Below are 15486 nucleotides of genomic sequence, written 5' to 3' on the forward strand. Positions count from 1 at the left end.
ACTGAAAATGCGCCAAAATGTTTGAGTGATTCAAGCTCCAATAACATTCCACATCAGTAAAAACCCTGTATAATTCTCAATATCAACCTTCCTTCATCTGGGTCTTTGGTGAATTCCTTGATATCAATGATTAATCATCATAAAAACGAAAAAACTTGCATTTGGTGGAAACTCACCACATAATTGGAAAAAATGGGAGAAAAAGTCATCAATAGAGAATTAAAAGCTTCAGGCACTTTACTTGAAAAATCGATTAGATAAGGGGAATGAAAATTTGTCATATTATGTCTATCAATGTGTAAACATTGTCCAATAAGCAGTAGGTATAATATCGATTTCATGATTCCCTCTCAAATGAAAAAATGATAAGAATGTAAAAAAAAACGATGGGTTCATATAAAAAACGATTTTATCAATTCAAAATATTTCGTAAAACTAAGGTAATTAAATAACTCAATGAGGAAGTGTAACAATAACAAATAAAATATTCAACAATATATATATAACAATTCACTTAGGGTTCCAGGAAGTTGATCACTCAGGAAGATGATAAGCCGAAAACTTCATTGATTATATCAGCCAATTCAGGGTTTTCAGCTATGGTTAAATGATTTCCCTCGAATACTTTAACGTCCTTGATATCAGCACAAAGTTTTGACAGTTGGTAGTCTTCAGCGAAGTCCAGAACAGTTGCAGTTGCAGCTTTGAAGAGTCTAACTGGTGATTGGATCTTTGGATAGGTTGCAGAATAGGTCCTCAACTCACTCAGGCGTGTTTTGAAAGCTGTGAACACCTTCCTCAGATATTGTGGAGAATGTGTTGAGACCGCTAAACCCATTTCTATGGCGACGTCCATACGTTCTTCGAAGTCTTTAGCTTTATATATTTTTTCCTGATGATTGACACGAATTAGAAAAATTAATCTCAAAGAATCACATCAAGACAACTCACCTTGTTCTTGAGAATTATTTCGTAGGATAGATATGTAGACATCAACTGACATAGTACGAGGATTTCAATTTCAGTTTCTGACCCCCCTTTAATCTCATTTTTACACATCTCTTGGACCATACCAGGGGAACCATCCAAACAAACAAGATTTGCCTTACGTCCCTTCTTTTCCAAGATGGCCATAGTTTCTAGTGCAATAACTGACCCCCAAGAGTAGGCAATGATATTTAAGGGCTCATCTGGCTTGACCAACTTGTTGATCGTCTGCGAAATTTAGTCAATCGAAATAAAAACGAACATTCAAAATGCATCGTAACCTACCATGATAGCTTCTTTCGCCAAATCCTTATAAGTGTAGGTGGGATTTTCGAAGCAGAACTGGAGACCAATAACCTTGGCTTTCAAATTGACAGCTAGTGGTTTTAAGGTTGTAGCGAAACCTTCGATACCTGGGAAGCATATGACGGTAGGAGCCTCTGAATTTGGTTCAACCAAACTGGGTAAAGTAGTGAAAGGCTTGGAGAATGTGTATTCATCTCCCAGATACCTCAATATGAGTTCGATTCCAGTTGGTAGCTTCTGGTCTGCTCCTTCAGATCCCTTATTGGACTCTTTGCTTTGTTGTATCTCTTCTAACCTAAAGAGTAAAAAATAGAGGGTACTTTGATGCAATTTACAATGGAGAAAGGGTAACCCACCTGGAGAAGGTCAATGTTCTTATATCCTGAGCTGTCAAGAAGACTTCAAACTCTCTCTCTAGGGTTTGCTTGATCTCAACAGCCGTCATGGAATCCATACCCAGCTCTGCCAGCGTTGTATGTGGTGAAACACTTTCTTTCTTTATTCCTGTGAATGATTTCGTTGAAACATCGATACATTTCGATGTATAGTCAACACACTTACCTAGAGTACTTGCTATAGCATCCACAATATTTTCCATTCCGCCACTGCCACTTTTTTTGTCAGCTACAACCATACTGGAAACAATCACAGCTTCTTTTTGCTTCAGGAATGTGTCCATAACTTGAAGACAGCTGGATATTCTCTGCTGAAGTGTTCCACCAATTTCCATTTCAATGTGATCTTCCATCGTCTCTGCTACTAAACCAACCTGAATAGGATAGGGATGTCAGGGATGTATGATTTTAAAGAATGTTGCACTTACGTCTCCAATTGCTCCCCATTGGATGGCCAGGGCTGGGTATCCATCGAGTTTCCTCTTTTCGCAGATCCTTTCCATGATGGAGTTGGACATTCCGTAATTGGTTTGACCACCATTGCCTCTACCACATGATACAGAAGAAAATATGACGAAATCTCTGCAAATATATACAAGTGTTTTAAATTGCACGAGGAACACGAGTGCTTCACAACATCTACCTCAAATCTGGGCATCTAACTCTGGTTATTTCATCCAGATATTTGGTAGCCACAGCTTTAGGGCCTAGAGAAGTCCTGAAACTTTCTGGACTCTGATTTTCCAGTAGGGAATCCTTGAGGACCACAGCCAAATTGAATATACTCTCGATTGGGCCTAGTTCTTGAGCTTCTGTGATGAGCTGTTCGCAACCTTCCCTGGTGGTGATGTCAGCTGTGGATATTTTGACCTCAGCACCGTAAGATTTCCAGAGACTGAAATGAAATATACAATCTAGGAACGTTCATTCTTCATCGATGATCTCAAACTCACTTGGTTCTATAACACTGGTACCCTGTTTTGATGCCACTTCTTGATGTTAAAACAATTTTCCTTGCTCCTCGTATTATTAACCAGTCTGCCAATTCCAATCCAAATCCTCCCAGACCTCCAGTAACGATGTATGATTTCTGCTCCTCGCATTCAAACCTACAGAAAATTTACTGATGGAATTCCGATCCAAATTGAGTTGAGAAAAACTCACCTTGGGTGAGCCTTAGTTAATACTGCTGGTGGTATTGTCTCTTTAACAGGCTCCTCTTTCCTAACCTGAATCATCACTTTACCTTTATGCTTTCCACTAGCCATGAATCGGAAAGCTTCTTCTACTTCGCTCATCTTGAATACATTAGTGGTCAATGGTTTCACAGCTCCAGTCTTGATTGCTACAGTTAAACAACAGATCAGAAGGCGTCAAAACATTAAAAGTAGTTGCCTACCGTCACCCATCAATTCTCCAATCATCTTCTTCAGCGAAGGGTTGGAAACGAACAGTTGATCCAACATAATACCATGGAAACAACATCCTTTGGCGAGAAGCATCAGTGCCAAGCTGTTGTTGTTGGCCAAATCGAATTTACCAATTTCCAAGAATTGTCCACCCTTGGCCAAACACCTAACAGAGGCAATAAGCTTCTCTTCGGCCAGAGAGTTCAGGACCATATCTACACCACGTCCCTTGGTTTCTTTCTTGATCAGTTTCTCGAAAGATATGTCTCTGGAGCAGCCAATGTGATGGTCTAACAAAAATCAAATATTCATTGGATTGGTAGTTCTAAGGGTTCATCATAACATTACCTGTGAGTTGAGGGAACAATTTCTTGATGAAGTCCCTCTTTTCTTGTGTACCAACTGTGGTGTAAACTGTACATCCATATGCTAGAGCTATATTAATAGCAGCTTGTCCAACACCTCCTGTTCCAGCATGAATCAAAATGGAGTTTCCTCTCCTGATTTTACCACGCTGAGAAAAACATGAATTGAAATCAACTCGTAGATGATTCTTGTTTATTACTCACCACAACAAGGGCATACAAAACAGTTCCATAGACTGCAGGAACAGTAGCTGCCTGCTCCATTGTCCAGGAATCTGGAATATCCCAAAGCAGATAGCTGTCAGCTGCAACAAGCGTTGAGAGAGCTCCATGAGTTACCATTCCCATTACTCTGCGTCCACTGAGAAACGAAAACGATTTTAAATCAACCATTGTCCCTTTATAGGACCTCAACATTATATACTTACGAAGAAGTTCTTCCAGCAAATTCGATTCCTTGAACACACTCTTGTTGGGTCCTATCCATGGTTATGACATCGGAATTTATACGACCTGAGGCAGTCATTACATCTCTGAAGTTCAACGAAGCGTAGTACACCTGAAAAAATTCCTCTGCTGGTATGCTTGAAGGTTTCAACGTCGAATCTACTAACCTGGACGAGTTTCTTCTCTGGTGGAAGGATGGTTTTAGAGTTGAGACTTCCTTCTATCCATTTCAAACTAGACAAGTCACCTCTGGTTAATGGATTAACGAAGCTATGTTCAGTTTCTACTTCTTCCAACTGATCCATCAGCAAGTGTCTGTATGTGCCCCATTGGCCATTCTTGTAGATGTTGACCGACATGTTTCTCCTCATCTGGGCAGCGTAGAAGGGATGTTTGGGATCAAATGGAGGAGCATTTTTATCGAAAATGATGAAACACCTGACGTTCATACCTGAAATACAATTGTTAATTCTGTTCTAACATCGATATGAAGGGCTTATACCTCCAGGTTCTCTCCTGATGCAGTTGAAAAGACCAAGAATACCGCTGTATTCCTCGTTTTGAGAGTAAATAATGACATGACTATCATTCTTCAATAGGTTTTGTAGGGTGGGTAACCAAGTGAATTCCTCGTCTTCTAGAGAAACGTTGATGGTTTTGAATTGTTTAGGTTTCAATGCTTTTCTGAAGTACACCAGTTTTTCTGTACCGATATCATGCACAGATAGAATGTCGATGCCAGCTTTTTCTCCTTCTTTCAACGAAGAGATATCAAAATCTGGCTCTTCTCTGGACAGAATGAAACCTTCTTCTTTCAAAGATCCGAAAGCTTGTTGTAAAAACTGAAAGAAAACTTTTAAACATACGTTCAACTGAAAGTTTGAAACATCCTTACGATTGTTCTTTGAAGAATTTTGCTACCAATGATTAGATGCAGATCAGTTTCGTTGTCCAATTGTTTATTTTCCACTTTAACTTTGTCTACTTCGAGATTTTCCTTACTGAAAATGACCATATTTGTTTGGATAACTGGTTGGTCGCTGAAAACTTGTAAAACTAAAGGACCCAAAGGTTGGCTTCCTTCTTGTGTGGATTCATCTATAACCTCGACTGCCTTGATCTAAACAAACAAGAATTATAATACAATTCGCTACAATTCACTCCATAAAATCACCTTGGTGACATAAAGATTTTCCAAACCTATCTGCATGTTAACACGTATGGATTTTTCAATGGGAAGCTTCAATTCGTTTGGAACAAATTCATATTTCTCCAGGACAGGGTCACCCAATTGTTTCCTCCTTGGTATAGAACTAGCCATAAGTCCTTTTATTTCAATACCTCCACACCTAAAAGCAGTGATGTTACTTACAACTAATCTAGATCTCTTCAAAGTTTACCTTATGATGTCTGCATCCCTGTAAACATAAACTGGCAGAACTGGATTATCACCAAACGATTCAACATATTTCAGATGCTTCTTGGGGTCTATTGTCATCTTCTTTATGCAAGTTGGTACATACAACAGCCTGGTGTCAAGCTGCAGGATTTTAATTTGAAGCATATTGTCCATAAATGAGACCCAGTTTCCATCCCACTTCAACCAAGCTACGGTAGCTGAATGGTTACACTCTTCAATACCCCTGAACATTCCCCTACAAATAATCCCCAATGAAACATTTCTGTGAAAATCCCCTTGATGAAATCACATACTTGTAGTTGTAACCCCTGAGACGAAGTTCTTTGTAAATATCCTTATTTTTCAAAGGAAGAACATCAGGTCTAGCCTCCTCGTGAGGTATGGGTAGATCCAAATACTCCCTGTTACCATCAGCCAAAGGATACACCTTTCCACTTACTACATCTGTACCACCCTCAACGACCTAAAATAGATGTAATTACAACATTGTAAACCAATAAAATCGTTTGAATAAGGGACAGAACTGACCTCAAAGTTACCAGAGTGCCTCTGGATCATAATGGTGAAATTTATTGTATCTTTGCCGACGGTGGTTGCTCTGTTAAAACGACAATTTTCGAATACCAAGGCACACTCTTCCGTCATGGTATTCTGGGTAAGAGAAATAGTTTCCCAAACTGCATGCAGATATCCTGTGGCTGGGAAAAGGTTGCGACCTGTCAAAAAACAAAGTTAAAGATAAAGATAGAATGTTCTTTAAGAAACCATACCATCGATGACATGTCCTTCCACGTACATCCATTCTTCTTTCGTGAGGGATACACTAAGAATTCTTTCACCCTCTTTTAGGGAATCCTCTTCATTGTAGAACATCACGTACCAATCTTGAAGATGGTTCCATTTGATTTTTGGCGATATCATTGGTGTTGCCCTACTGACTGGATACTGAATTCTTGGATACAAGTTTTGGATCTGTGGGTTGTAACCACATTGGTACAAACTGAAACATTAGGTATATCATTAGAATTGGTCCTTTTTGGCTGGAGTATAAACAGGAAAACCAAAGGAAATCACCTTCCAAGTACATCCAACAAAGCTACCACACCGTCCTTCTTGGAAGCATCTTCAAATTTCACAACTTCAACTCTGGGTAAAACAGAATTCTTCAGCAGTTCAGCAAAACCACCAATACCCAACTCGAAGACGACTTGGTTATCCACAAAGTGACCAGACAAGTCTAGGAAGTTGATTTGGGACATAAGAGCTTTAACGAAATATTCTGGAGAAGCAAGGGTTTCAGATGAAACCGATATCCATTTATCACTTCTCTGCTTCGGCAGTGGGATGATTTTCTTCAGATTTTGTACAAGAGTCGATTCTGTAACATGAAATTTTCCATCAGGACAACCTTCAATCAAGGATCTATCCATCGACTTACCAATTTTAGAGATTCTTCTGGTGATCCAAGTGACTTCGAGAGAACTTATGTGTTCCACTACCACACCGATGTTTTTAACAGATTCGACGAATTTTTGAGTGATTTTGGGTGGTCCTGATATGGTCACACTTCCCTCACTATTTTTCCATATCAGCTCAATACTTGGTGGAATCAATTTCTTCACCTAAATCCAGAAGACATTGGAAATCGTTTCTAACACTAGAATTCACCTGTGCTTACCTGTGCTTCTGGCAGATTAATTATGTAAACTGAAGAAGGTTCGTTCACAGTCCTGATATGATTAGCGATTTCCAAAGATGCTAGGACAGTCTGCTCAAGAGACAAACTACCATCGTAGTAAGCACATCCAAGTTCCCCAACAGCATATCCCATCAAAAAATCTGGGACCAAATCTAGATCTTTAATGATCTCTACGATACCTATTTGAAGAGCAACGTTCCCCAAAACATTCTGCACAACTGGATCCACCTTTTTTGCTTGGTTTTCAATAATCTCAGTCATATTAATACCTGAACCTGAACTGCGTAAGACATCTTGAATCCTGAAAACAACCTCTTGATGTTAAAGAACTCTTCATTCATCTGGAACATCATTTACCTTTGAATAGCAGCGGCAAAAACTGGAAAAGCCAACAATGATTGCATTAAAGGTTGCCAAGAATCCTCGAAACTTCCAAAGGCCAACAATAAAGTTGGTTTCACTCCCTCAAAATTCCTCACAGAAGTCTTTATCTCACCCTCTTTCGAAGTTATGGTATAACCTCGGTAAAGGTGGGTTGGTATGTCCTTCCTGCAAGGACACGTTGAAAGACTCATTGAAATTCAGTTGTTTTGGAAACTCACTTGAAAATCTCGTGAAGGAGTTGGACATGTTCAGCGTCAAGCTTCCTCGAGTTGACGTCTTCAGTAAGTGAAGTTATTGATTCTGTTGTTCTTCCACTGATACATACAAGACGTGGAAGGTTGTCTTTAGGTTGACCACCATCAACTTTGACTTTTGTGTTCCATTTGAGTAGAATATGGCAGTTTCCTCCCCCGAATCCAAAACTACTGGTGGCTGAAACCATTGTCATTCGTAATTTACATACCTATAAGTTCATATTGATATTTAGACCTCACCTACGAGACCTCTATCATCCTGAAATGGTGTTCTTTCAGAAACCACTTTCATACGGCCTTCTTCCAATGGAGGTACTCCCTTTTTGGGCGTATTGAAGTGCAGGTTGGGTGGAATATAACCTTCCTCCATGCCAATTATACACTGAAAAGTAATTATAGGTAAAGTCAAGACTTAGTCAACCTGATAAAGAGTCTGTTACTTTTGCGATTGAGCAGAGACCAGATGATGGTTCAGAATGACCTAAATTTGACTTCACTGATCCCACTAGAAGGGGTTCACTCCTTCCTTTACAGAAAACTTCATCGATGGCTGAGCATTCTTCTGGATCTCCCACTTTAGTACCTGTGAAAACAGTTATTGAGATTTTAGTTCATTCCCAATATTGATTGTTTGCTGATCTTGCAAATGTCTACATTGACCTCACCTGTACCATGAGCCTCAAGAAAACTTAGAGATCTTGGATCGACGTTGCACTCGTTGTAAAACTCAGTGAGGAGTTTCGTTTGTGTTTCCCCAGAAGGATATGTGATACCTTGTTCTTTGTAACCATCACAGTTGGTTTTCGCGTGTAGCATCTTAAAATTAGACATCAGTTCAATCTCATATTCAAAAGGCTCAGATGTTATATAAATACCGTAGCGTATATTCTCCTTGAATCCTTAGCTTTTTGCAGCAATATACAAGCAATGGCTTCAGATCTTGCGTAACCGTCTCCAGACTCATCGAATGTCTTGCACCTACCGTCATTACTGAGTACGCCCAATCTAAAAAAATGTTATTAACTGAGCTCTTTCCAGAGTGAAATATATGATTACCTTGCAAATTGTAGAGAAACGAAAGGGTGCAAAGTTAAGTTTGTGCCACCCACTATGGCCATATCACACTGCCCAGTTCTTATAGCCCTGTATGCATTTTCCACAGCGTAAGAAGAACTGCTGCAAGCTGTATCTGTTACATGACTGATACCTTTCAGTTTTAAATAATAAGCTAATCTACGTGCTATCATCGACCTCGTGCATCTGAAACGATACAAGTTCGTTGAATGCAATACTTTCATCACTGGTCCATGAGGAATACTTACCCTGTGATGGCAAAATTATTTGGTTCCAGTTCATTGTAAAACCAATATGCCTCGGACTCAGCAAAGCAGCACCCAATGAAGACTCCTGTGTTCGTACCCTCCAACTCAGATGGGTTCAGTCCGGCATCATATATTGCTTCTATGGCCTTTTCCAGGAAAATTCTCATCATGGGGTCCATGGACTGAGCCTGCTTATGATGGATACCTGCCAAAGATGAAGGTTACAGTAATAATCCACCAGTTCATCAGATAGGTATAGTTTGGTAAGGGGGTTACATTTCACTGGGACCTTAGGGTCTATTGTGTCCCCATCAGGGCCCTTTTCACAACTGTATCTAAGAGGGCTTCAAAGAAGATAATTCCTCATTGTTTCTATAATTTTCTTGTCCAAGACATTCCTTGCAATGGCATGTCCTCTGAGCAAGATTGTGAGCAGTCGTAACTTATTCTTGCTCATATCCAAATACTTCCTAGACCTTTTTGGAATTATCCATTCCTGGATACCACCAGAGTGTAGCCTCATAGGCTACCCTATCTATCACTAGATGTAGAGGGGTGAGATCTGTGATGACCTCAAGTGCTCTAGTTGGAGACGTTGGAGATTGATGCAAGCAAAGGCAAACCTTTGTACCATTTATAGGATTTTAATCGTGCTTCTCTGCTCTGCTTCAGCAAACCAGACTACTGCCTCGTAGGTTATTATGGGTCTCACGATCATGACGAAGATCCATTACAGTATTTTAGGGTTAAAATCTCAAATCGTACCGGATAGATCATGAAGGCTCTTATCACACTACAAGGAGTATTTCTAACATGCTTATACCACAGGGTCTAGGGTTATTTGCAGATATTTGACCATCCTAGGATATATCCACTCAACGAGATGGATTTCACAGCTGAAAGCTGTCTTTTCCGAGTACCTAATAGGAATTATCGTGGTCTTGGGTTCAAATCAGATTATACATACCGAAAAATCCAGCGTCGAATTTTTCTACGTCGTAAACTTTTCCTGTTCTTTGGGGAATCTCCGGATGGAAGGGTCTCCACCTTCTGAAATCACCGTCCACCATGTCGATTTTGTTCATCAGGTTGTCCCTGAACTCGTGGACATTCCTTGAATTCGGGAAGACACCAGACAAACCTTGAAGGGTAAAATGATAAAAATTTCCGAGCCTATCGATTTTCGAGGGTCTTACCTGTGATGCAAACTTCCTCCCCTGGAGGTGGACTGGCGATGATCCTTCCGTTCAAGATGGCGAAATCATCTGTGCCGTTTTCAGTGGCTTCTTGTACGTTGTCCGCTTTGTAATTTGGAGCCATTTTTCGATCTGGTTTTATCTGAAAAGGGTGAATCTTTTGCAGGAAGGGAGGTTTTTTCATTTCTCTTCAATGCGTGTTTGGTTTCATCCTATTCTTCTGAAGTAGGTATATACAGGGTGAGACTCTGACTTGCACAAATATTTCAACAGGAGGTTCTTGAGGTAAAAAAAAATACTTTTTCCCCAAACTATTTCTTTGATTCTTTGATTCGGTCCTTATAAAAAAATATGATATAATGAGTTGTGCCAACCCCAAAATTACCTTCAGAATAACCAGCTAAATCTGTGACACTACACATCTTTTAAACAGAGTTGCATTCAGTCAAAGTAACCAATTTTTCGAATTTCACAGTTACTTTTTAATTATTGAACATGAAATATTAAGAATACTTTTGTTCTACAAAACGTTCAAATATTCATTAGATAGCGTCCAACTTAGTTTCAAGAGTTGGGTTCTTTGAATTTTTGGTATTTTTATGGTACGTTATGGTCATAATGAGAAAACTAGAAGACGTGGGTGATATCTTGTGTTCGAAAAAGATTTATCAAATGAATGAAAAACTATATCCCGAAATTCAATTCATTCGATGAAGCCGTATGTGAGATAAAACTAAAAATAAATTTTTTTATGGTTTTATCAGGACCGAATTCGAAAAAATGGAAAAGGAAAAAAGTGCTTCTTTTGATCTGTTAAAATATAAGTACAATTAAAAAACTCAAGCTTCTATGCTTATACTGAGGGTAGCAGTGGAAAACATTTTTTATTGACTCTCCCAAGAGAATATATAGGATGTGATTTGAAGGGCAGTTTCTGCGTGATCTTTTAATACATAGTCTAAAAGATATTCCTTCTGAGGATTCTATAATTTCTAGAAAATACAATATCTATTTCTCAGGAAAATTCAGCCTCGAAATTTCCACAAAAAAACGTAAATTCGTGTTAAATTTGATTGGTTCAATCTCTAGTCACCAAGGGTTAAAATGGATATTTAAAAAATATGATATCATATGGAAATTTTTACCTAGGCTATCGGAAAATACTTTTCTCCCAATTGGTTTTACTTATGAAAGATGTGTTTCGGAAAAACCACGTTTATATTAAAATACCTAACACCACAGGAAATCTGGAAACTGGCCACTTATCCCACCTTAAAGACACAACCACACCAAGCGATCCAAACGACTCTTTTGAAGAAAAATGCCGACTGATGGTGAACCGTAACCTAGAATCTAATTTCATCTGCAGAGTGGCATATTTATAGATAATATTCGCAATATTTCCTGATCTGAATACAATAGAGACAATGGCGACACTTTGAAATTCAATTTTTATCCCCGAATATTATGAATATAATGATATAATATTCAGATTAGTCTAGTCCCATCACGCAGTAGCCATTGTTAAAATGCACTCTAACGTTGAAGCACCACACCAGGAAGTGGGCTAGTTGAAATTTGCAAATTTTCGAAAATTCATCAGATATGGAGCGTCATTTCGTCATAGGAGACTACACAAAGATGATATTGATACTTGAGGGCAACTTGATATTCCTGGAAATTTATCGTAGATCTGAATATGATACATATTTTGGAAGAGAAACTCTTTTGGTGATAAATCTGAGAATTTCATCCATTTCAGCACAACCGTTCGGCCTTGAGAAAGTTTTAACTGAACCCAACTTTTTGGGAAATTTTCGTAGGTCGTCTTTTGAGGAATTAATCTTCCAGGAAAACTATCGTAGATCTAAACGTGATACATATTCTGAAAGAGCAACTCTTCTAGTAATAAATTTGAGAATTTCATCCATCTCGGCGCCATCGTTCGGTCTTGAGAAAGTTTTAACTGAACCCAACTTTTTGGGAATTTTTCGAAGGTCAGCTTTCGAGTAGTTTTTCTTTCAGGAAAATAATCGTAGATCTAAATGTGATACATATTCTGAAAGAGCAACTCTCCTAGTAATAAATCTGAGAATTTCATCCATTTCGGCACAACCATTCGGTCTTGAGAAAGTTTTAACTGAACCCAACTTTTTGGGAAATTTTCGCAGATCGTCTTTAGAGGAATTAATCTTCCAGGAAAACTATCGTAGATCTAAACGTGATACATATTCTGAAAGAGCAACTCTTCTAGTAATAAATTTGAGAATTTCATCCACCTCGGTTCAACCGTTCGGTCTTGAGAAAGTTTTAACTGAACCCAACTTTTTGGGAATTTTTCGAAGGTCAGCTTTCGAGTAGTTTTTCTTTCAGGAAAATAATCGTAGATCTAAATGTGATACATATTCTGAAAGAGCAACTCTCCTAGTAATAAATCTGAGAATTTCATCGATTTCGGCACAACCATTCGGTCTTGAGAAAGTTTTAACTGAACCCAACTTTTTGGGAAATTTTCGCAGATCGTCTTTAGAGGAATTAATCTTCCAGGAAAACTATCGTAGATCTAAACGTGATACATATTCTGAAAGAGCAACTCTTCTAGTAATAAATTTGAGAATTTCATCCACCTCGGTTCAACCGTTCGGTCTTGAGAAAGTTTTAACTGAACCCAACTTTTTGGGAATTTTTCGAAGGTCAGCTTTCGAGTAGTTTTTCTTTCAGGAAAATAATCGTAGATCTAAATGTGATACATATTCTGAAAGAGCAACTCTCCTAGTAATAAATCTGAGAATTTCATCGATTTCGGCACAACCATTCGGTCTTGAGAAAGTTTTAACTGAACCCAACTTTTTGGGAAATTTTCGCAGATCGTCTTTAGAGGAATTAATCTTCCAGGAAAACTATCGTAGATCTAAACGTGATACATATTCTGAAAGAGCAATTCTTCTAGTAATAAATTTGAGAATTTCATCCACCTCGGCACAACCATTCGGTCTTGAGAAAGTTTTAACTGAACTCAACTTTTTGGGAATTTTTCGAAGATCATCTTTCGAGTAGTTTTTCTTTCAGGAAAATAATCATAGATCTGAATATGATACATATTCTGAAAGAGCAACTCTTCTATTAATAAATCTGAGAATTTGATTCATCTCAGTGCAACGGTTCGGTCTTGAGGAATAGTCTACCAGATCGACTAAAATTCCAATTTCGTTCATCGAATTACAGAAAATTTTTTCTTCTTCTCTCGCAGAAAAGAGACAACTTCACATTCTAACTAATTTCATATTTTAAAATCTGCATTCCAGTCAAGCAAGAAGGATATGGGTAAAAAACAACCCCTAAAAAATATCTTCCTGTGGATCCACACAACAGTTCTGCACCAAAAATCTCATCATCCATACAGCTCTGACTATATTACAAATTTTAACTGAAAATCTCAGTAATTTCAGAAGGAATGTATGGAAGAAAACTTGGAATTTCAGGTTTGCCAGTCTTATTGTGCTTTCACCTTGACCCTTAGATTACACGAGTGACCCAATATTCAAATAACACTGATAAACATTTTGACTCGTCTGTTTTTAATGATTCTTTTTCTAACGAAATTTCTTCAGTTGAACATACTTTTCCTATAACTTAGGAAGAGTTCTGAGTTTTAAGACTTCTGGTTTTCATTTCCAAGACAGAATAATCATTACATTTTCATAATTAGTGAGTCTAAAATGTGCAAAAAAACTCTCCAAGGGTTAAATGTTGGTCATTCTCATAACAACCCTTCATATAGGAACAATTTGTTCGCCCTTGAGTGTCAATAAGTTGAATCGATGTTAAGGGTACTTGAAAACCAGATCGATGGAATTTTTATTCAGTCTAAACCTGCGCAAACATTGTTCAGTGAGCGGCATAATATCGATTTCTTGATTGTATTGAAAACAATAAGATATTACGTCGCTATTCGAATGTTTGCACGTAAGTGAAATCATTTAAATTTCAAATTTGCTACTATGTAGAGAAAGGTCAGTAGAAAAAACACGAGATTCGTTTAAAAGGTGATTTTATTCAATTCAGTATGCTTAAAAAACTATAAACAGCAGAAGGATAAAAAAACTGAGGTATATGGAAAATAATAAGATACAAACGATATATTCGACAACATTCTAAAAGTTCTATACGAAAATTAATTCATGAAGCAATTGAATTAATTTTTTTTATTTTACAATGGTTTTTTACAGGCTTTTATGAAAATTCCTTACATATATTATACATACAATTATTGTATGATTTCCTTCAAATACTTTCACATAATTCAAAATAGCAAAAAGTTCTGCTGTCATCTAAGGGTTGACTATATGAAGAATCTCACTGAGTATTTAGATGTTTGGATAGTTCTCTGTTAATCGGTTTTAATTACACCATTTTCCATTTCATTGTGATCTTCGTCTCAGCTACTAAACCAACCTATAGAAGAGAGAATGTCATCTTTGAATAATTCGAAAGAGTCTGTAACTTACCTCTCCAATATCTCCCCATTGGATTGACAAACCTAGTTAACCATCAAATTTCCCTTCTTTCGAAAATCCTTTTACCAATTGAAATGGACAATCCTGAATTGGTTTGGCAGACTGCAGAAAATATGACAAATCTGCAAAATCCATGTATTTAAATGTGAATTAAATACTGGTTTAAATACTGGTCATTAGCAGAAGCTCTAAGGAGCAAGATGAAGATTCTATTATTCTTGCATTTGCAAAAAAATTAATGAAATTTCGTTTGTCAATAGATTTTTCAAGGTAAGTTTTAACCAGCTTGGTTCCATTCAATGCAAATATATTCCTTTCCGAAATTTGTCAGTACCAAATCGATTATTATTCATAAGAATCTTGGAATTACTGCATATATAATTTGGAGGGTATACGATTAGAAAATATTTCATTCAGAATATAAAACACGAAAGGTTTTAATGAAGCATCAATTAGGGGAGATGAATCTCCATCAACTAGCATATCTTTCCATCTACATTGTAAAAAGATATGATTATTATCAAACGATTTAGCTTAGAGAAATAACAACCCATATGATGAGGGAAATTTGACTCTCTTTTGAATTAAATCTACCATATACTATATACTCAATAATGCTGCAACATTTTGTACCCCAGAAATATTTTTTATGGCTCGTAAAATATCACTTAAAACATAAAAATCGAATCCCAAATTCAAAGGGAATCTCTTCTTCCTAATGTTCATCAACTTCTTCGTAAATCCAACCATCTACATATATGGTTATTTTTTTTAATAGTTCCCTA

General features: G+C 37.6%; 1 protein-coding gene across 2 annotated transcripts; it reads right to left on the reverse strand.

Annotated features, from left to right (window-relative positions):
- Window positions 1-391: 391 nt before the first annotated feature.
- LOC123320890 (fatty acid synthase-like) lies at window positions 392-11542 on the reverse strand. Of its 2 annotated transcripts, none has more exons than XM_044908379.1 (35): window positions 11330-11542; window positions 10185-10326; window positions 9956-10129; window positions 8989-9193; window positions 8723-8926; window positions 8542-8671; window positions 8332-8482; window positions 8107-8249; window positions 7907-8048; window positions 7631-7844; window positions 7386-7577; window positions 7008-7329; window positions 6768-6951; window positions 6404-6707; window positions 6100-6329; window positions 5858-6045; window positions 5623-5792; window positions 5310-5564; window positions 5084-5258; window positions 4805-5029; window positions 4412-4751; window positions 4077-4360; window positions 3891-4021; window positions 3667-3823; window positions 3446-3611; window positions 3088-3387; window positions 2853-3033; window positions 2642-2797; window positions 2332-2583; window positions 2117-2270; window positions 1855-2062; window positions 1650-1797; window positions 1273-1588; window positions 952-1215; window positions 392-892 (listed from the first exon to the last, which is right to left on the reverse strand). In XM_044908379.1, exons 2-35 carry the CDS (start codon window positions 10306-10308, stop codon window positions 539-541), a joined length of 7143 nt encoding a protein of 2380 aa, XP_044764314.1. In that variant the 5' UTR covers window positions 10309-10326; window positions 11330-11542; the 3' UTR covers window positions 392-538. The 2 variants fall into 2 exon arrangements, with proteins under 2 accessions (XP_044764314.1, XP_044764315.1); XM_044908380.1 differs by having other exon boundaries at window positions 11415-11539.
- Window positions 11543-15486: the final 3944 nt, after the last annotated feature.

The sequence above is a fragment of the Coccinella septempunctata genome, chromosome 9 (genome assembly GCF_907165205.1).
Source record: "Coccinella septempunctata chromosome 9, icCocSept1.1, whole genome shotgun sequence".
NCBI classification, from domain to species: domain Eukaryota; kingdom Metazoa; phylum Arthropoda; class Insecta; order Coleoptera; family Coccinellidae; genus Coccinella; species Coccinella septempunctata.

What these genes read in the sequence shown, in the direction of transcription:
- LOC123320890 (XM_044908379.1), bottom strand. Translation starts at nt 10,308, where the DNA reads ATGGCTCCAAATTACAAAGCGGACAACGTACAAGAAGCCACTGAAAAC. An exon ending in GTCTCTGCTCAATCGCAAAA is followed by an intron (nt 8,049 to 8,106) that starts GTAACAGACTCT and finishes ATTACTTTTCAG; the next exon opens with TGTATAATTGGCATGGAGGA. An exon ending in AATGGGGAGCAATTGGAGAC is followed by an intron (nt 2,063 to 2,116) that starts GTAAGTGCAACA and finishes TATCCTATTCAG; the next exon opens with GTTGGTTTAGTAGCAGAGAC.